Here is a 22,180-nt window from a genome sequence, read left to right on the forward strand (position 1 = left end):
TATAATAAGTATAGATTTACTTAAATATTTTATGCAGCGGTTTACTCAGAAATTTCGTCATTTCTTCTATTGGCGGTATTTTTATATTGCCACAGATTATTTATTATTATGCAGCAGTCTCAAATAAGGATTTATGGGTATGTAACCTTTTCCAAAATTTAACTAAAGAGCTTTACCATGATATTTGATCACAATCGAACTCATAGAAGGTTCAAATATACGTCTATCTTCCGTCTGAACGCTTTGCATAGACGAGAGAACTAGCTGAAGGCATTAAGGCATTAAGCGGTTAGGATTTGAACACCGGCAAGCGATTCCCTACACCAGGCGCTTTCTCGTTCAGAAAGCGACGATCTATGTAAGTTTACCTACCTATGTTACTTATGTGCTTTGGTTATGTAAACGTTCCCCTAATTCTTGTCCTTACTTGAGAATTCCAGACCTATCGTTCCCGATGGCCAATGTAAAACAAGTTACTACTTTTAACCAAGTGCCTTATTGTGATATTCTATAGAGTCCATCAACAATATAAAGAAAAAGCGACAATTTAAATCTCTATGTATTTGAAACTAGGTCGTAGCAGAGACATTTCAATTCTTTTCGATACACGGTTTGTCGGATCGCTATGAAACAGTTGACCCGTGAAGCACTAATAATAACGAAGCATACAATAGGCATACCAAGCAAAACCGAGCGGTTCCGTTGAATCAGCGAAGTGAAAGGAATCCTCGAGTTGGATCTGCGCCCGGTCTTCACGAGATTGCAGCAATTTATCCAGTCCGTGACATCTTAGATACGTTGGTATTGTTACTTATATATCACGTTGATATCTAGATTTATTGAACTTGGCTTTTCATCACATCTATCGAGATACGCAAGAACTAGTACCGCTATTACAAAATATAAACACACTCAATCCCCTGCTAAGTGATTGTGTAAAAATAAATAAAAAAGATCTGTGGTGTCGTGGGACAACGGATAGGAACGTAGTCCCTTATTATAAAAATATTCATTATAAGATCTATTCGAGGTACCTATAAAGAAAATAAAACTGGAGGTTTCGCAACAACCCAGGGTCATTCGGTAACGTGCGAACTTATTGTGGTACACTTCATTCACAGTTGTTTGCATAAGAGTTACTGTATTGCGCAAACGAACGCTCTGGGATCGTGGTTAATGAATGATAAAAAAATATGTTATTTTTTGTACGTTATTACAAAGTTAAGTCGTACACTGTGTGCATTATTACTACTTTGTACGTTATTATAAAGTTAAGTCGTACACTGTGTGCATTACTAATAAAAATCTTACGTTACGGATGTTTTTTCTCGGTTAGGGTACCCCTCCGCAACGCCCATAAGGACTTCGTTCCAAAAAAAAAATTGTTTAGAAGCCAGAGGGCTTTTGCAATTGACCACGAGGTTTATTCAGGAGCGGTAAATTTGATACCCGGTCACCTTCTGATGCAACTATTATTTTCTTCGTTTAAGCTCCGTGGTAGTGAGTTCACATAGTACTTTCTAGTAACATCTTCAGTGACCCTTTATTCATAGCGTTATTGGTGGTAGAGCGTGTGTTAGCGCGGTTCATGCAACACGGGTTCGTTTTGTCATCTTGCCTATTTCGGCAATGAACCATGTTCCAATTAAACCTAAAATTCGACCGACGATCTCAAAGAGGTGGTCTAAAGTCTTTGTTCAAACAGGGGACAGTGAGTGATTCATTTTGTTTCTGCTAATAAAAACACTAAGAAATTCTTAATAATATTATATGCATATATAATCGAATAAATTTTCCATATTGAAAATATCATTTTAATCATAACATATTTGTACAGTACCGAAGTGAAAAAAACTCGAAGCGCTTTGATATTCCTTAATATTTCCTCCTTTCATTTCTTGGACTCTTTGGAACCATATACAGTTTGCAAAGAGCTTTTGAATGTAACATAATAAGTACATTACTAACAAACTCATGGTCGGATTCTAAATCAGTTTTATACGGATTTATATGCGGCTAACTAACACATATAAAGCGGACGGGGGCAGCCGGCGTATAGTGGTGGCCGGCAGCCCTAATGGCTTCCATTACGTTGCTTACCACCTGCGCTAATGGCTCAGAAATATTTAATTGATGAGAGCGGTACAGATTTCCACGATTCACATTTTTCATCCGTTCGTTAGTGCTTTATGTTCGTTTTATGGAAACATGTCTCATTAGGGCTGAGGTCTCGCGCTGTTCACGTTTTTGAACGAAACGTGCGGATACTAGTGCATCTTTTTTTTATCTTAACTTAGCTTTTATCTTTACTTAATTACAATTTTTGAAACTGATAATGAGTGGCGACTAACTATGTTCTTTAGGTTTTTTATATTGTAAAGTTTTTTAAAATATATACCCAATTTAGAAGAATTGAAAGAAACACATTTCACGAATAATATAATATATATTATATAGGGACATTCTTGAACACTTTCTTTTTAAAATAACACCGTGATAATAAAACTACTATAATTTTATGAATGTACTTTTGGTAGTATGGTTTACGCTTATTACTCCCAACTCACAAAAAAAAAATGAGATTGTTTGAAACTATGTAAACTATAAGACATTATGTTTTCAAAGACGTTACATTAATTTTATTTCAAAAACTTATTCTGATTTAGGCGTCAAACGCAAAGCAATAGTATCAAAACAAACTATATTTTCTGTTTGTCATTTTCAAAAGTAAAACTAGAATATTATTAACATACTAAACACAAAGATAGCTGTTACGCTTATGAAACGCTTTGACTTCTGATGCAGTTTACTGGTGGTTTACTGTATAGCGCGAGCCTGTACGGGTAGGTACCATCACTCTGCCTATTTCTGCCCGAAGCAGGAGTGGATTCTGTTTTGAAGACTGGGACCGTTTTATTATTGAACTGAGACTTTATATTCATGTCTCAAGATGGGTGTTGGCATTTAAATACCGAATAATAATTAAAAAAAGATCTATAGACTCATTCAACAAATTTGAAGACAATGATGACCTTCTCAACTTTGATAGTAATAGAGCTTATAGTGAGCGCGCAAGACTAGGTATAACCATTCCATGTCTACCATGAAGTAGTAGCTTTCCCGTTTGAAGGGCTATAGTCTTCAAATGCGTGACCCAATTTATGGCGAAACAAATAATTATCCATTAATCAAAAGATCCTTCAAAAACATTAAAGCTTGGCACTCGAAACATTAAAGCTATCTATGTTACGTTGTATTATTTTAACTACATTTCAGCCACTGAGCATGGCTACGGCTGAAATCGACTGATGTTTATTTACACACAGAATGGACTATAACAAGTCCTCAGCACCGAATCCAGATTGTGTTTGTACGTTATGAGGAACGTGAATCAAACCGTAAACGTATGTAGGACTGTTTTCATTTACTAATTAGATATAAGGGGGAATTGTTTGTACAATTCGTATTTACAAACAAAATTGTAATTTGTGTACCGCTTTCGCTAAAATTCATTTGGTGTGGACTTTAATTGTCGTTCATAATGAAAGCATTTGACTAATTGAAAAACGTTTCATGTTTAATTCTTTCACTTCTCTCCTTTGTTTAACCTTAAACCATCAAAGATAATTGTAGGTTTCTTCCAAACATTTCTAACCTTTTTTGTGCTATACGCATCCAACTACCTCACCTACCTGGCTTTCCTAAATTTCTACTCCTACTTTGAATTTGATGTAATCGTTTAATTATCCTTTTTTATTAACTAGCTGACCCGGTAGACTTCGTAGTGCCTCAGTCGATAAATAAAAGACGTAAACTTTAAGTAGTATAAAAAAAACATAAAAAAAAACAAAAGGAATCCGTCCGACCGGGGGACACTTGAAAGGGAAAACAAAAATGTTATTTTTATTTAATTCCGAGCATTTTCATATTTATCTTTCAAACCTTCTCTGGACTTCCACAAATAATTCAAGACCAAATCAGTCCAGCCGTTCTCGAGTTTTAGTGAGACTAACGAACAGCAATTCATTTTTTTTATATATATATAGATAGATTTAGTACTGCTGGCGTGGAGGCTTTTCCAGTTTTAGCAGGACAGACGGGCGAGCACGAGCTCAGCCAGGAGGGGCGGGATTTGATAACAGCTGCCCGAGCGCCTCCGAAGAAGGCCTAACAACTCAAGGGCAGTTGCTTCGCGAATGCATATACCACCGGATCGGAATCGCGACCCGCTGAGAAGATTCAGCGGGAAACAGGCAGTGACTTGGTTCTGCCCCTGGCATTGCTGAAGTCCATGAGCGACGGTAACCACTCACGATCAGGTATCTGGGGCCATATGCTCGTCAGCCTACAAGGGCAATAAAATAATAATAATAATACTGAGCGTGGTGATGTAAGTTTGGCAGTAGTACGGTTACCAGGGTCCCTATGCCTGCTCCTGGTGTTAGAGCTGCAAACTTCTAACGGAGGGAGGAGAATGGACCCGTAAGGATGTGTCTATGGCGTTGACGGTGACTGGCTCCTCCGAGAGCTAGAGTTAGGAAATAGTCAGCGGCGGCAACGATGAATCGATTATCATGACGCCTTATTGAAGCACCCTGAAAAAACTGGATTGAAGGCCTGAAGGGCATCTAGGAGGGTACGGGCCGCGTGAGCGACAAACCACACACGCAATACGCCGTATTCAAGTTTGGTAAACCTTATTACATTTTACTCCGCCTGCAGATCATAGGATAAAGTCTGTCGAGGATAAATGCAGTGGAAAGTGCACAGCTGTGCTTTTCGCTGTGTTAATATCGATGGATACTGTACAGTGTACTACGTAGGGCATGGTCAATACCAAGTACAGACTACACTCGAATTTGCTTGACTTCGGTGATGAGACGAGAACCGGTTTTTTCGACATGGAATGGACGTTGGTTTCATTATTCTGCTATGTTGTATGTCGATTGTAACTTCTCAAGGTGGGTGGCGCACATACGTTGTAGATTTCTACGGGCTCCAGTAACAACTTAAAATCAGGTGGGCTGTGAGTTCATCCACCCATCTAAGTATAAAATAAATAAATAAATAATTAGCAATCGTAAAAGCGCACAAATGTACAAAAATGAAGTCGCTTGACCACCTTTTTTTTTTTTTTTTCGGGTAGTGGGCCGAACCTCCTACGAGGTCCCCGCGCAAAAGGGGCGCGCGGGGTATGTGAGATTCAACGGTCTGCATGGTGTTGTGAGCAGACCGCGGGCCCAAGGATTTTAGGACCCACCCACTAAACGACTCCCCTGCACTCTTACACCCGACGTCCGATCCCCTCCGAGGTCAGAACCCGGATGAGGTAGGGGGGCTACCGCGGTCAACACTACAACCAGACGGCGCGGCTCACCCCAAGGACGCCCAGCCGACGGAGCCTTCGAGGCGAATCGAAGGCTCTGAAACGTCGGCCGTCTCGGTACGGCAGTCCGTCGGGCCGCCCAGACTGTGCCGCTGGTGTCCCGGAATACCCCGCTGGACCAGAACCAGCCTGCCGGGTCGGGACGCGATACACCGTCGACCGGTCGCTCTATTCACTCCACGGCAGCGCGCTAGAGTGCTGGTAGCGCGCCGCGCGGCCTCACCCCCTCAGGTCGCCCCTTGACCTTCACCGGGGGGAAGTCGCTTGACCTGGCTTTTTGGGTTTTTTTTGCGGATGTTTGCTGATCTAGTCACCATTTTACTAAGATTATATTTCAGCCTATCTCAACTTATCATTTCATTCCACCTCAATTGATTGCAGTCCCGGATAAATCAACTTCATAGATAAAAGATAAGCCTGTATGGTCTGATATCTTCACTTATCTGGTTATAAAAATGGAAATACTACAAAAATAACTGACAACCGAAGCTACTGAAATTAACTCAGATTATGACTTTTTGGCGGGAACGCGAGGAGTGAAGTTTTGTGAATTGTTTTAATTTGTCTATTTAGTGTTTCTTCAGATTTAATAACGGTGGTTTATTAACTGTTTGATATCTGTGAAAGTGCACAAATGTGGGAAAATGAAACAAAGCCGCTGGACGTAGCTTCTCGGGATCCTCTCAAAAGACCACTAAAAAGTCTCAATAAATAATCACCATTTTACTGAGAGTATATTTTATCCCATATCATTTCATTTTATTTCATGCTAATTGCTTAATATTTCAAATTGATTAACATCATTTAATTCATTATACTCAATATTATAATTTTTCATAAAAAAAATGTACATACAGTCGTGGTCAACTAATTAGGGACAATCTCCAGTTAAGCCAAATTGTGAAATTTTTTTTTATTTTCCAACGAGTCTTAGCAATATTCCATAACTTTTACATGTAAGTGTAATTAGTCATTTATGTGCGCGATTATACAAACAATAACAACTTCTTAAACATTAAACCTCTTTACAGTATAGTTGATACAATATCATAGTGCTATTGGTTCAAAGAATGCTGGCTGGCCATTTAATTAGGGACACTGAGGTATTGCGTTCTAATTTAAAAATTGGAATTTTAATACTTTTTTGTTTCTTTTCTTATTGTTTAGTGGTCGTTTTGGCGGCAATCCCGATTTTTTATTTTAAGTTTAGAGAATTATTTTGAAGAAAAATGGGCAAAAATAAAAGTTGCGATCCGACACTACGAAAAATTATCATGAAGTTTGTCGAGCGTGGTTGGTCATACCGAAGGATAGCACAACATTTAAATTGTTCAAAAACTATGGTATGCAATGCAGTGCAACATTTCAAGAGCTATAACACAGTTTTAAACGTGTCCAGAACAAAAAGATCGAGAAAACCGACTCCGCAAGAAGATAGAATGATAACCAGGTTAGCTAAGAAAGATCCGTTTCTGGGCTCTATTTTAATTAAACACGAAGTGTTTGGGGCAAACGAAAGAGCCGGTGTATCTGCGAGGACCGTTCGACGACGTTTGGTAGAAGCAGGGTTGTTCGGAAGAGTGGCTCGCAAAGTACCGTTGTTGAAGAAAGAACATAGAAATGCTCGTTTGGCATTTGCACGTAAATATGGACATTGGACCTACGCCCAATGGCAACATGTACTTTTCTCTGACGAGACCAAGGTTAATTTGATTTCTTCAGATGGAAGGCAATATGTACGGCGTCCTGTAAAAGCGGAAATGAATCCAAGATTCACAAAAAAACAGGTGAAACATGGCGGTGGAAACATTAAAATGTGGGGTTCATTTTCTGGACGTGGAGTGGGACCTGTGAGGAAAGTTCAGGGTAGCTTAAACCAACATCAATACAAGGCAATATTGGAAGAAACTATGCTTCCCTATGCTGAGGAGCATCTCCCTATTATATGGACGTTTCAGCAGGATAACGACCCGAAACATACCGCCCATTCAGTCAAGTCGTTTCTTACCAATCAGTTTGTATCGGTGCTAGATTGGCCAGCAAATAGCCCGGACCTCAACCCAATTGAGCACCTTTGGCACGAAATCAAGAAAAAAGTTGCCACTTATCGTAATACAAATTTGGATGAAGTTCATGAAGCTTTTTGTGAGGCATGGGCAAACATGCCTGTCGAAACATGTCAGAAACTGATAATGTCTATGCCACATCGGTGTCAAGCGGTAATTACTAACAAAGGTTTTGCTACTGGGTACTGATTTTACACGTAATAAAATGGAGCTGTTAAAGATATTATAACACTGAAGATTATAAGTTTTGTGTAACTGTATTTTTCATTATACTTTACTGTCCTTAATTAAATGTCCACTACAGAATTGTACCTTAATATTTAATACATGTTTAATCTTTGATATTAAATACTTTTTCTATTTATTAAATCTTTTATTTACAGCCATTTATAGCATAATAATCGGACCACATTATGCAAATAATAGGTGCTGAGAAATCAATAGGGTTTTATATTTAAATGTACAAAACCGGTTATAGCCCTTCACTATCTTGAATGTCCCTAATTAGTTGACCACGACTGTATATATTATATTATAAAAGAATAGCTTGTATGGTGAGATACTCTTGCCTTTCCAGTTGGAAAAATAGAACTATTCAGATTGTCAATTGTCAGTTGATTGTCAGAAACTCAAATTGACATTGACATTTCGGCAAGTGGCGCATAGTGCATACTTCTAAATTAGATATTTAAGTTTTTTACAATTATTCGCATATATTATTTTATCAATAGTTTTTTTAAGTAATAATTATAATATATTAGAAAGCTGTACGTATATTTATAATGTCGCACCAAACAGGTATTCAAGGTGGGTGTAGGAAAATAGCAAAATACAAAATACAGTTATTTGTCAATTTGTCTAAAGGTGTAAAAAATAATTTTTAGAAAACTCATGAACCATTTAATCTATAATCGATTAACTATATGATTGACATAGTTTTGTTGATGACCTCGGACAGCATTGACAGTTAACCTCAAGTTAAGTGATGTATTTTTTAAGCAAATTTCTTAAATAAAGTAAGATTATATTTCCATAACTTTCACTTAATTCTGAAGATCGTATAAACTCCAAGTCGGTATGGTTGGTCCATGTCATTCTATTATGATCTGGTTATACATGATATAATATAGTTCTATAATACATCTGAGTTCATAAAATATTTCTAAGAATCTAAAAATAAACTTCAATATACATCATAGATGACTGAATCTGTTTATCATGTTAGTATATAAAATACAAATTTGGATTGTTACTGAAATGGAAAGATGTTTTCTTTTAACTTAACAAAATAAATCAATATTAAAAACTAGCTGAAATAATTGAGGTTGACATAAGACATATTATACGAACATGTAATCTTCAGTGACCAATAACTAATTTTAGATTAATCCATACATTTGATGTGATTTGCTATTGTATTTTTCACATGTATTACAAAATACCTTATGTGAACAATTTAAATTAAAGATTTTTTAGAATTTTCAGAAATCCATCATCTCACATACATACACATACACTCACTTTTATGATTGGATTATGCTTATAGTTTACTGTATTATTCACTAATACTGGATTATAGTTTATTGAACATATCAGCGTTTGCTTGCTTGATATGAGGTGATTTGAGAATTGACACTTTTCTTTTAATTATGAGATTTGTGTTTTATTATCACATTTTTATACCGTAAAAAATATGTAGAAATGTGATTAAACTTTGGCAACCACTTAACATCAAAAGGATATACTTATCCTTAATGGCATTTCAAATTACATATTAGTTCATTCTTGGACATTTAAAATATTTATGCGAAAGAAAACCTCTTTGAAACTACTAGCTGTTGTCATAATTTGCAATAATATGGTTGATGCCACTAATGTGATGATTAACTAACATTAAATTCTTGGCAAGTAAAAACAAACTCAAAGAGTATTTCTAATAATAGACATAAAATAATTAAAGTTAATAAAACCAATGCAAAAATTGTAAATGCACCATCACAACAAACTAACATACCCAGCACACCAGCCCAGGGCATGAGCAGAAATTACTATGAAAAAATATATCACACTATATTTCAATAAAATCTAAATGACGCTCACCAAAATTTAAATGGATAAGCTGTTTCTTTGGACTTAATGTTAGCATAGCTCCTATAGATGGTGTCAGCATGATTTGTGTATATCCTATTTCTGACTGCTGGATATTGTACTGGTTGAATTCAGCTCATATTAGATTCATCAGAATAAGAGAGAACAAACTAACTAAATCCTTACTATTTTATTTTAGCAAATGCTGAGTTAAAGAAGTACATCAGCAAATGCCGGGATAGTAAACTTCGTGTTTTAAAAGTCACTATTGAAAATGGTAGGTGTCATCTTTTTTTTTTTTTTTCGGTCTTGAGGAAATCACCGGAATTCCGCCCTCCACTGGGGATGGAGGGCGGGGCATGTCGGAGTTGAACCGACTAAAACCTCCTGTCGCTCAACAACCAGCATCCAAACCTCGCATGAGACAGAACTCATGAAAAGGCAAATGGGGGAAAATTAAGCGTTTAGTGCGGAGCACATCTCTCCCGTCACCCTCCCCCTCGGGACGCCACGACCACCAGTCCACTCGGTCGGCAGGCTATCCGAAACCCGCCCAGATGGCACCGGTTAGAATGGTCTATCCTACGGAATACCCCGCTGGGTCAGAACCAGCGTGGGTCGAGGATAGCCGGCCTTTCATCACCCGGATGCTCTTGCATAAAAAGCGTGCAGAGCAGCTTGCACGTCGTCTTCTTAGGCCCCTTCGCCGGTCCCCAGGCCGACATCTGAGGGAGACCCGAAACACTTAGAGGGCCAGGGCTTGGGCGAAATCCGCCTCCCTGGCCCCCGCTCGACGGCGGCGGGCCTGTGCGTCTCTCACGCGCTCCGCCGCCTCCTTCTGCGAGATGGTGTACTCGCAATTCAGTTCAATTCTTTCGATTCAAATTCAACTCTGCTTATTTAATAAAATATGACTAAGCTACATGAATTTTATGATTTGATGACTAGTAAATTATTAAAGAGTATTGAATGCATTATATGCTGTGTGGATTTTCAGAACAGCTGACAATGGCTAAGCATTTTTCCACAAAAGGAACATGGGAGCATGATTTTGATAAATATGTACCATCATTGATTGAGGAAGATCAACCTTGTTATATATTATATAGGTAAAAACATATTTCAATGATTTTCATCAAATGTGTTTTCTTACGGAAATTATTGAAACGAAGTTCCTTACGGCAGGCTTGGAGGACATAGGGATTTTGCTGCGCGACCGAACTGAAAAAATGTGATAGTAAAAACTGTAAGAAAAAGTAAGAAGTAGGAAGTGATGCGTAAGAATAAGGCCTTGTTTTCCGCACAGCGATATTTCACCGCGCGATTTTTTTCTCGTAATTCTTTCTACATTAGCCGAAGGAACTTCGTTCCTACCTGGTGTCCCACGACACCACATCTGTTTTATAACTTATTTTTTTTTATTACCTGGCGTACCTGATGATGAGTCGTTACTGTCGCACATATTCACCAACCCACCGGGGCACAGCCTCGTCGCTTACTACCTTTAACTACTCTCCACAAATCTTGTTTGAAGAAAGGCATGTAATAGCGCTCAGGAAACACTGTTTAGGGGAGTTTATTCCTAAGCCAGGTGGTACGTGGTAGAAAATATCTCTGGAAATGCACTCTAGATGAACGCAGTGGTTGGAATACTTTTGTTTACATAGTAAGAATGAACTCTGCTCGGGTGGCAAGCAGTGCCATGGTAAAGATGAGATGATGAGGATGCGCTTCCGATGTAACACACGGTACAAAGTACAGAGAGAATCGAAGTCCCTCCATAGATCCATTTGAGGAGTCACGGCATTTCTGATGCTAACCTGGTTTTGCTGTCCAAATGACTCCGATACTGGACATCACTCGAACGTCAACCTCAAGAACCTCAATAACACATAACGCATCAAAAAAAAATTATTCATTTTTTTCAGGTTTGATTCAAAAAATTCCCTTGGTCACGAATGGTTGCTGTTGAGTTGGTCCCCAGATAGTGCACCCGTTAGGCAGAAAATGCTATATGCTTCAACGAAAGCCACATTGAAACAAGAATTTGGTTCCGCCCATATTAAGGATGAGATGCATGCAACTGTTAAGGTACTCAAAACTCTAAAAAGAAAAAAATATATTGGCATGAACAAAATAAATAAATTGTAGGAGCAATAATGGATAATCGTATAAAATTTAGATGACGGCAAATGCAGTTTCACGAACTGTTTCATAATAATATTATTTTAATATAGAACATCGAAAGGGTTTTTTGACAAGAATGCGAGGAGCGAAATCGTGTGAATTTCCTTTATTTTGTTAATTTGGTATTTCCTCAGGTTTAATATTTATAATAACGGTAGCTTATTAACTGTTTACCATATTTGAAAGTGGCCAAGTTGGGGCAATGATACAAAGCCGCTGGACGTAGCTTACAATAAGTTAACTGAAAAAGTCGCGATAAGTAACCACCATTTTACTGGGACTTTATTTCATCATATCTCGTTTCATTTGATTTCATCCCGATTGAGTAAAGTCCCAAATTAATCAGCTTCATATCATTTCACAGAATATGTCCATATTTTTTTAACTATCGAACATTTTAAGAACTTGACAATGGCAAACAGTGACGTCGTAAGAAGCCAATTGCCATAGGTAAAATGGAGGAACACTCAAAGCTTATGTAATAAAAATAACATTGTCAAAAATATTAATGCTGTGGGTGCTGCCATTGATATTACTAAAATATATAATTTTATAACGGAACCAAATATCGGAACGTGCGATACTGCCCCCGCCGCCGTCTTACACCCCCAAGACGACATGCAAAATATTGTCAATCTTAGCTTGTCTGTTCTGAACTCCTTTTGTTTTATTTTAGTTATTGTGTCGCTTTTCTATTAAAATCATCCAAATTTTATTCCATTAAAATTATCCAAATGAGTGTTCATATCAGTTCTATACTCTCTTCGCAAACAGCCCGGACCACCAAACTCACAGAAACCCACAAAAAACTCACAAAAGTCCCGCCATCCAGTCGGACTTTTAGTGTTAAAACTTATATTTATGTTGTTGATACGAATAAGTCGAATTGCGACCACAGTCTACTCTGTTGTCATCAATCATCATCATCATCCGCCTACAGCAGCCCACTGCAGGGCATAGACCTCTTCAACTGCACGCCACTGAGCACGACCCTCGGCTTCTCTCATCCAGCTCTTGCCATAAATATCATAACTAACACAAAAAATAAAATAAACGTAATCTCCAGTTGTCAAAAAGACCATTCTAGTTTAAATCTTGTCTATGATGCTCTTTACTTTAATAACACTAATTTAACAGAATCAATTCTGGAGACAAAAGAAGTCTTAATATCTGAACAAATTGAATCATGCTACATGAACACATTGCTACAAAAACCGTATATGTTTAAAGATACTTTTTTTTAACGTTTACGTGATTTATAATTGAAGAAAATAAATCCATTAAAACCTTTTTACAGGAAGAAGTCTCTCTGAAAGGCTACAAGGCGCATTTGAGCGGAGTGAGTGCTCCCGCCCCCCTCACGGATAGAGAGGAAGCCTTGAAAGAGTTGCAAGAAAGCGAACATAACACCAACTATGGGGTTGATGCCAGGTAAAATTGTAAATGTACTTAGACAGTAATAATATAGTAGTCTAATGGTAGGCCGCGGATTGGCTCTGCCCCTGGCATTGCTGACGTCCATGCGCGACGGGGACCACTCACCATCAGGTGGGCCGTCTGCCTACAGAGACAATAAACAAAAGAGATTCCAAAAAGATAAGTAAATTTCGTGAACCGGCTCCGGTCACCGTCCTTACCGAACTCGTCGCTAGCGACGAAGGGCTCGATGAGTAAATTAACCCTCAGACACAGCCCACTGAGTTTCTCGCCGGATCTTCTCAGTGGGTCACGTTTCCGATCCGGTGGCAGATTCTGCGAAGTACTGCTCTTGCTAGGGCCAGTGTTAGCAACACCCCCGGTTTGAGTCCCGAGAGCTCATCTACACTACACGCTAAGGTACCGCTGACATAGCCTCTCAAGGCTATCGGCATAGGTAGGAAAAAAAGTGAACCGGCCATTGTAAGACTTCTGGCGGACGCAACTTATGTTCTAAAATATGTTAACCAAACCGTACGTACGTACGAACGTAGACCACAAGCAAGCTCGTATTTTCCTGGAGTATCAAAAAAAATACCATATGGATAATGGAAAATGTGAGCTATGTTTGTACTCATAAGATTGGTTTTGTCTCGACAACCCGCCAACTGTTCAGATTATTTGCAAGTACAACATAACATTAAAATAATTGTATTTTTCAGGCAATCAACAATGGGTGGTGTAGCCTTTCCGATAACAGAAGCCGCTAAGCAAGGAATAGTTGATCTCCAAAGAGGTTCCTATAATTATTTACAATTTAGAATAGGTAAGATTTGTTTTCGAATATGTGAATCTTGAGGCTATACAGTTAAGGGTATATAGTGTCTAAATAGTATTTATTATAGCCTATTCGTTATTTTGAAGTTTGATCAAAATCCCTCTGGTAGTTTTTGCGTGAAAGTGTGAAAAACTTCCATTAATCTACACAAACTTTTCAATTATAATATTAGTAGCATAACAAAACATGTCCCATACTCCAAGCCGAAAAGCGTGACAATTAGTGGCGGATTATTTGACAATTAAAACTTCACCACTCTTTCTCAACTTGAAGGTTATTAAAATGTATATATGTTTTGTGTGTGTGTATGTGTATGTGAAAAGGAGCAGACCAATGATTTAAAAAAACACGGAGAACCGCTGGCCTTATTCTGGTCATTGGTTCTGCTGTAGTTTATAAAGTCTTACAATCTCATAATTATTCCACAAAGCCAACTCTAGGAGTGTAGTTATTTTTAAACTGGGAATTTTAGCAATAAAACACAGCAGTAATCACTTTTTAATTTACAATTTCATTTCTCCAAAGCAAACTAAGCTCCGGGTTCAAGTTACACCTTTTATAATATTTGTTCGTCCTACGTCAACCAACAAAAACATTTTACGATGAGAAAGTAACTAATTTCACTAAAGAAAATTAAAGTTATTTATTATTCTATATTAATTAATCACTTATGAATCAACAACGACGACATATTATTATAATACAAAATCATATGGTTAAACAGAAACCAAAAACCACTGCGGTTGAATTATTTTCTATATTATGTGGAGCTTAATAACATTCCATAATAAATAATTATGTAAATAGTAAATAATTGTTCCCAAAGTGAGGAGATGATTTCCAAGTTTCAAAATAAATAACATTAACACATAAACATATTTTATATTTTCTTAAGTCTGAGGGTAGTGTTATGTATAGATATTAGGTCACATTATAAAAGGGCAGGTAGTTGCAAAAATAAATCAGTCTGCTTTGGAATTCCGACTTTCATTTGTAATACACAACAACTGGCGACGAGGATGGGATAATCATTTAAAAACATTTTCGACGCGTGTTTTCTCTTAAATTGTAATAATGCCGATTGGGAAAGTTGAAAGTTTTGATATGGGATCTCAAAATTGGGACACATACATTCGTCGTGTAAAACAATTCATGGAACTCAACGACATTGAACAGAGACTTCACGTTGCAACGCTCGTAACCTTAGTTGGGTCTGAGTGCTATGACTTAATGTGTGACTTGTGTGCTCCGGACTTACCAGAAGAAAAGGATTTCGACATACTCGTAAAATTAGTCAAAGATCATCTAGAACCTGAAAGATCGGAAATAGCAGAACGTCATATCTTCAGGCAAAGAAAGCAGCAAAATAACGAAAGCATTCGTTCCTACCTACAAAGTTTGAAACATGTGGCTAAAACTTGCAATTTCGGCATCACATTAGAAATTAATCTACGCGATCAATTCGTATCAGGATTATATAGTGAGGAGATGCGATCAAGGCTGTTTGCTGAAAAAGATATAGATTACAAGCGCTCAATTGAGAAGTTTTATGGGTCTTGTTAATTTTTATTCGAACTTTGTTGTTAATATGAGTGATATTTTGAAACCTTTATATAATTTGTTAAAAAAAAATGTAGAATGGTGTTGGACAGATAAATGTCAACAAGCATTTATACGAATTAAAAAAGTGTTAAGCAGCTCTCCGGTACTGGCACATTATAACCCAAATTCGCCATTAGTGCTGTCCGTTGACAGCAGCCAGTACGGACTGGGCGCCGTCCTCACTCAGAAGCACATCGACGGCACTGAGCGGCTCGTCAGCTGTGCCTCACGGACTCTCGCGCCAGCCGAACTTAACTATTCTCAGCTGGACAAAGAAGCTTTGGCTATAATGTTTGGGGTTACTAAACACCATCAGTATTTGTACGGGAGACGTTTTGTTTTACGAAGTGATCATAAGGCTTTGAGTTATATTCTTGGAAAGAATAAAGGTATACCTCTAACCGCCGCGAGTCGTCTGCAACGATTTGCTGTAAAGCTAGCTGCGTATGATTTTGAGATCGAATTTATTAGTTCTACAGATAATTGCCAGGCTGACGCGCTATCACGACTTCCACTGGATACTAATTTTAAGAATAATATTAAGGAGTATAATTACCTAAACTTCGTTCAAGAAAGCTTTCCACTCAGTTTTAAAGAAATTAAAAAGGAAGTTACGAAAGATCCTTTACTAAACAAAATTTACGGTTACGTCATGTTTGGCTGGCCCTCTGTCAGTAAAGAACAAGCAGAAAAACCCTATTTTAACAGAAGAGAATCCATACATATTGATCACGGTTGTCTTGTATGGGGTTACAGAATAATAATTCCAACTTCATTGCGAGAGACTGTGTTACAGGAGTTACATGAGGGACATCCGGGTATTGTTAAGATGAAACAATTAAGCCGGAACTACGTATGGTGGGAGACAGTCGATGCGGACATTGAACGTGTATGTGCTCAGTGCCAGGCCTGTCGATCTCAGCGCGCTGCACCACCATCGGTGCCGCTGCACTCGTGGCCATGGCCGGAAGAGCCGTGGGCGCGCCTTAATCTTGATTTCTTGGGACCGTTTAATAACAAATATTACTTAATTATAGTGGACGCTCATTCAAAATGGATCGAGGTGGAAAAATTGAGCTGTACATCAGCCACGGCAGTAATCGCATGTCTCAGACGATTGTTTGCTCGATTTGGCTTAGCAAAAAAGGTAGTAACTGATAACGGACCACCTTTCTCGTCGATCGAATTTAGAACATATTTAAGTAAAAACGGTATAAAACATTTACCGGTGGCTCCGTATCATCCATCTAGCAATGGTGCAGCGGAAAACGCCGTAAAAACCATAAAAAGAGTGTTGAAAAAGGCTTTAATTGAAAAGGAAGACGACAATACCGCCTTGACAAAATTTCTCTTTATGTACAGAAATTCTGAGCACAGCACTACAGGGCGCGAACCAGCAGTTGCTTTGTTCGGACGTCGCCTGCGTGGAAGACTGGATCTGTTGCGTCCAAATACTAGCTCCATAGTACGAGAAGCACAGCTGGCAAGCGAAAGCTATAATGCAGGCACAGCCGGATATAGGGAGGCGGCAGAAGGAGACTCGGTCCTATTGCAAGATTTCACACAGGGAAAAAAGAAATGGACCACAGGAACAATAAAAAACCGCTCAGGTCCGGTGACATACAGGGTAACAGCAGATGACGGGCGGGTACACAAACGTCACATCGACCAGATTTTAATAAGTAATAATAGTCGAAAATCACGTTATTCTTTGTCCAAATTAAACACTGATTTCGAGACAAAATCAGTAAATGATAGTGTGGGTGAAGTTCGGGAAAGTCCGTGTATGACCGGAGAAAAGGAGCTCAACTCCAGCTATGACACGGGACCGGAAAGTCCACAACCTGTGACTCCTAGTCACTCGCCGGCGCCGAATGTCTTGCAACCATCGCGTCAGCGCCGTAAAGCTGCTTTAACGTGTATTCAGAGAATTAAGGACCAAAATTACTAAATATATTTACATATGTGTGTATAAGATTATATACTTTATTTATGACAGGTATACTAGTAATCTAAATGTCGAGAATAAGAACAACATGAAAATTGTGTTTAGAGCCTTATAGGGTTATTGTTCGCATATTATTTGGTTAGGAAATAGCGGTATAAACATCATTTGTGTATATGTATTTTTATGTTAGTTATAATCATACGATATGTTTCCTGTGAACACTCACTTTTGAAATTGCCTGTTTTTACTGTCATGTGTAAGCAATATCATGTAACGCGTTGTTTCAACCATGTTCTCTCATTTATTCAGCATTCGGGAATTTGTATTCCATTAATTTAAGAGGAGGACAATGTTATGTATAGATATTAGGTCACATTATAAAAGGGCAGGTAGTTGCAAAAATAAATCAGTCTGCTTTGGAATTCCGACTTTCATTTGTAATACACAACAGGTAGGTTGTTAGATTGTAGGTAGGTTATTAGATTGGAGATGCCGCTAATAGGTTGACCATGAGTTCTTATCTGGTGCATAATTTTATTCATACTTTCTTATACCATCTGCCTGTTGTCCTTGACTCAGCATCTTAATTTTCAGATTTAGAAGAAGAAAAGATTAACTTATCGAAAGCGTCAAAGATATTATTAGAAGAATTACCTCTCCAAGTTCCCAATGATCAAGCCAGATATCACCTTTACATATTCACACACACGCACGAGGGAGACCACATGGACAGTACAGGTATCAAGATAATATCGTGTTTACTTGTATATAGTTTCAACGAAATATACTTGACTTGTAAATGTGAATGCGGAAGCTCCTTGAAAATATTACTGGTGGTAGGACCTCTTGTGAGTCCGTACGGGTAGGTACCACCACCCCGCCTATTTCTGCCGTGAAGCAGTAATGCGTTTCGGTTTGTAGGGTGGGGCAGCAGTTGTAACTATACTGAGACCTTAGAATTTTTCTCAAAGTGGGTGGCGCATTTAAGTTATAGATGTCTATGAGCTCCAGTAACCACTTAACATCATGTGGGCTGTGAGATCTTCCACCCATTTAAGCAATAAACAAAAAAGCTGATACCTGTGAGAATGTGTAAAAATCGTTGAAGAATCAACTAATACTTTTCATTGTTGTTTCAGTATTCATCTACTCAATGCCCGGCTACAACTGTAGTATAAAAGAGCGAATGATGTATTCAAGTTGCAAAGGACAGTTCTTAGAAATCATAGAGAAAATGGGCGTCGAAATAACAAAAAGAGTGAGTTAGTTGTTTTTTTCGTCATACTCCCTGTGACTCCGCTGTTGTGATGGATGATACACAGATGCTACCACTAATTCAATTCCTTATCCATAAAACCTTAATAGAATCTAGAAATTTACATGTAAATACATTGTGGAGAGTATTAAACGGCAGACAGCGACTTGACTCTGCCTCTGGCATTGCTGGCGTCCATGAGCGAAGGTAACCACTTACCATCAGGTGGGCCGTATGCTCGTCTGCTTAAAGAGGCAATAAGTAAAAAAAACAAATACATATTATACAAAAAATGCTAACGCACTGTCTAAAGTTCATCGATATTTAATGACAGGATAGTGAGGCGCCGTCCTTATTAACATGCCATTAATAATTATGACAACCCTCCGTAAGTCTTAAGTATTAAATTAACTCATTAGGAAGCTTCATTGCTGTAAACGTTTTACTTAATTTGGTTTTGTTGAATATTCACACGAATTGTATTACCGTGAATAGAAAACGGTTACCTATGTAAAAATTATAAAAGGTCCTCAAAATGTAGGAACAATTCAGCCTCGGGAAAACATTAAATGTATACATTAATATTATGTTGCAATCGTTACATAAATGATTAATTTATAGAATATGAAATAATTCGGCTTTTTTTATTTTGGTACATCATTGTTTTTTGTCATTACATAAGTACAATAATTATTTTTATGCCTATCACAGGCTCTCAAACTTTTTGGTCCCACCACTATTAGTATTATTATTTTTTTGTAATACTTGACACATATAATGAAGGTGATTAATACACATGAGTAATTATGCGAGCCAAACCAGTAGCACTGGGGAGCCAGACTTACACACCCCTTTCATACTTTTATCATTAAATGTATAAAGTAAAGAAATTTTTTTTTTTTACAGTTGGAAATCGACGATGGCAAAGAACTGACCGAAGAATATCTATATGATGAAATACATCCGAAGAGAAACTTACACCGTCCAGCTTTTGCCAAACCTAAAGGCCCTCCGAATAGGGGTGCCAAACGTATCACAAAATCACAGACCTCTCAGTAGTAAGATATTTAAATGTTTTTACTATTATATTATTTTATACTCTTAAATCATGCCAAGTAGTTTTTAAGTATATTACCTGAACGAATTTACCTATTTTTTTGTGCCGAAAATTGTTTATAAAATTTCAATGCTTTTGCTGGGTTTTTTTATATGATAAAAATAATTTTTATACAGTACATTACTGTATATTTTAATGAAATTACATTATCATTTTTTAATCTATTGCTTCTTTGTTTTAAATGCACCAGCAACAAAGGCTGTGTGATTGATTTTCTTCAATTTTTTTTAGCTTTTTTAATGTATTTATTCTCCTAAATTATTTGATCCATATTTCATACGTATTTCGTGCAATAATATTCAATGTTTGGAATATTTTATTTATAAGTTGAAAATCAAGTGGAAGTCAGCTTTTATGGAACGTATTATCTAATAATTATATATCGTGTGGTATTTAGTTTAAGAGATATTTTGGTTAATACGCGACATATATCTTTGTAATTAAAGGTCCGTTTTATTTGGTATTAGTATAAGTATCAACAGTACGATATCTTTATTTAAACTTCAATTATGTTTACGATATTCAAAGAGCTGAAGAAGTTTTTTTTTTTACGTTTTTTTTTTTAAGTTTTAAACTTTAAATAGCTCTTATAAAGTTGCAAAAACAGCCTTTCCGATATATACCTATATACCACTCGATATATACCTAGTTGTCATTTAAATAAGGTTTATTTATATCATGTATTGTTTTCTATATAGGTTATTAAATTATAGAATGAAACGAAATGTATTATGGAGTCATTATATTATTATATCAAGTGATTTTAAGAAGTCAGTATTTATTTAGTTTCTTGCCTTTTATAGGCGTAAGCTGTATGTTTGTACAACGTATATTGTTTTTACGAAGTACGCCTGAGAATCAATTGAAGCTAAATTGATCTGATGATTGTTAAAAATCCGAAATTTTTATTTCAATGTTACGATTCTACGTCGCGATCAAATCTCGTTAAAAAGCAGTGCTTTGAGACTGCCTTTTTTAATTGAAACCTTATATTATTATAATATACATTAAGTGCGGAAGTTTCGTTGCAAACATAAATGGCTCTGACGGATAATTAACGTTTATACAAATAGTATCTATAGTAAAGGTTTTATATGTATGAAATTAATGTAGAAAATGCATAATATTTTTCGTAATTGATAAATTGTATTTTTGTTAGTGTCGCAATATGCATGTCTTTTCACTTGAAAAAATCAGAGCAGTACACTGCACGTGCTCAGAAAATACTGATTTATTATTGTGGGCGAATGAATCGAATAAATTGAACCAAACATACTGTGTATTAAAAATAACTAAAAAATAAATGTAGCCGACATACGAATGTTCGTACAAAATTCATGACAATAATAAAGTATTAAAGCTGCGTATTTGTTAAATCGAGTAATTTATAACTAAAATTACTACTGGTTGGAAATAAAACACGTGAAAATTTGTCGCTATATACAGATTTTTTGTTCTCTCGTAAATTGAGTTTGGATATGCTTACGAATGGTTACACGTTTTTTTTGCAATGTAATATTATCATTCGCATATATATTTACACCCTTTTTTTAAAAGTGCCAATGAAATTATGCTTTTTTTACACTGCCTAAAACTTCGGTTGTGTACTGTACCATTTGAAATTTGTTTGAAAATATTTAATAAAATCGTGATTTTGCTTGTTTACAACTAAATATTCTAATTATTTTATTATTAAAATTAATAAATGAATATTAATGCAAAAAAATCTCCCATGTTTTATGCACAAAATTGTATTGTATATAATGTAGGTACTTGATATTTTTGTATACCCTGAATAAGAGATCGTATTGTGCGGAAACATTTTTTGTATCTGTTCATCAATATAGTAGTATTTTCATTCATAATATGTGTTTTATTTACGGTGCATTCAAGTTACAGAGCAGTACGTGCAACATACATAATATGTTTCAGTTTGCTTAGAAAAATCAGTAAATTTGCGTCAAATTATTTACAGAGACTTGTTAGTGTATTTCATATTATAAAAGTTTACAGATACAATTGAAAGTCAATATGATAAAATAAATAGTAAATCTGTAGGTTGTTTCTAATTTTTTATTTCTTAAACTACTAGTTTTTGGGCAAAAACGAACAAAAAGCTTATTTTAGAGTGCTTTATTGTACACCAATATAAAAATAAAACAAATGCAAAATACAATTACAAATTTCAATGGCAGATCTTACCACTAAGAGCGATCTCGTCCAAACAACCTTCGGATGGTACAGGGATCATCGAAGAAACTAACCGCGATGATTTGA

At 36.8% G+C, this 22,180-nt stretch overlaps 1 protein-coding gene across 1 annotated transcript; it reads left to right on the plus strand.

Annotated features, from left to right (window-relative positions):
* Nucleotides 1-6,614: 6,614 nt before the first annotated feature.
* On the plus strand, nt 6,615-21,768 carry LOC101740059 (twinfilin). Its single transcript, XM_004927022.4, has 9 exons — nt 6,615-8,259; nt 9,740-9,817; nt 10,538-10,649; nt 11,469-11,631; nt 13,025-13,158; nt 13,866-13,969; nt 18,126-18,269; nt 18,671-18,789; nt 19,693-21,768. Exons 1-9 carry the CDS (start codon nt 8,235-8,237, stop codon nt 19,843-19,845), a joined length of 1,032 nt encoding a protein of 343 aa, XP_004927079.1. The 5' UTR covers nt 6,615-8,234; the 3' UTR covers nt 19,846-21,768.
* The last annotated feature ends 412 nt before the right edge of the window (nt 21,769-22,180 follow it).

This window comes from Bombyx mori, chromosome 22 (assembly GCF_030269925.1).
Source record: "Bombyx mori chromosome 22, ASM3026992v2".
NCBI lineage: Eukaryota > Metazoa > Arthropoda > Insecta > Lepidoptera > Bombycidae > Bombyx > Bombyx mori.

What these genes read in the sequence shown, in the direction of transcription:
- LOC101740059 (XM_004927022.4), top strand. Translation starts at nt 8,235, where the DNA reads ATGTCGCACCAAACAGGTATTCAAG. An exon ending in AACTATGGGGTTGATGCCAG is followed by an intron (nt 13,159 to 13,865) that starts GTAAAATTGTAA and finishes TGTATTTTTCAG; the next exon opens with GCAATCAACAATGGGTGGTG. An exon ending in GCGTCGAAATAACAAAAAGA is followed by an intron (nt 18,790 to 19,692) that starts GTGAGTTAGTTG and finishes TTTTTTTTACAG; the next exon opens with TTGGAAATCGACGATGGCAA.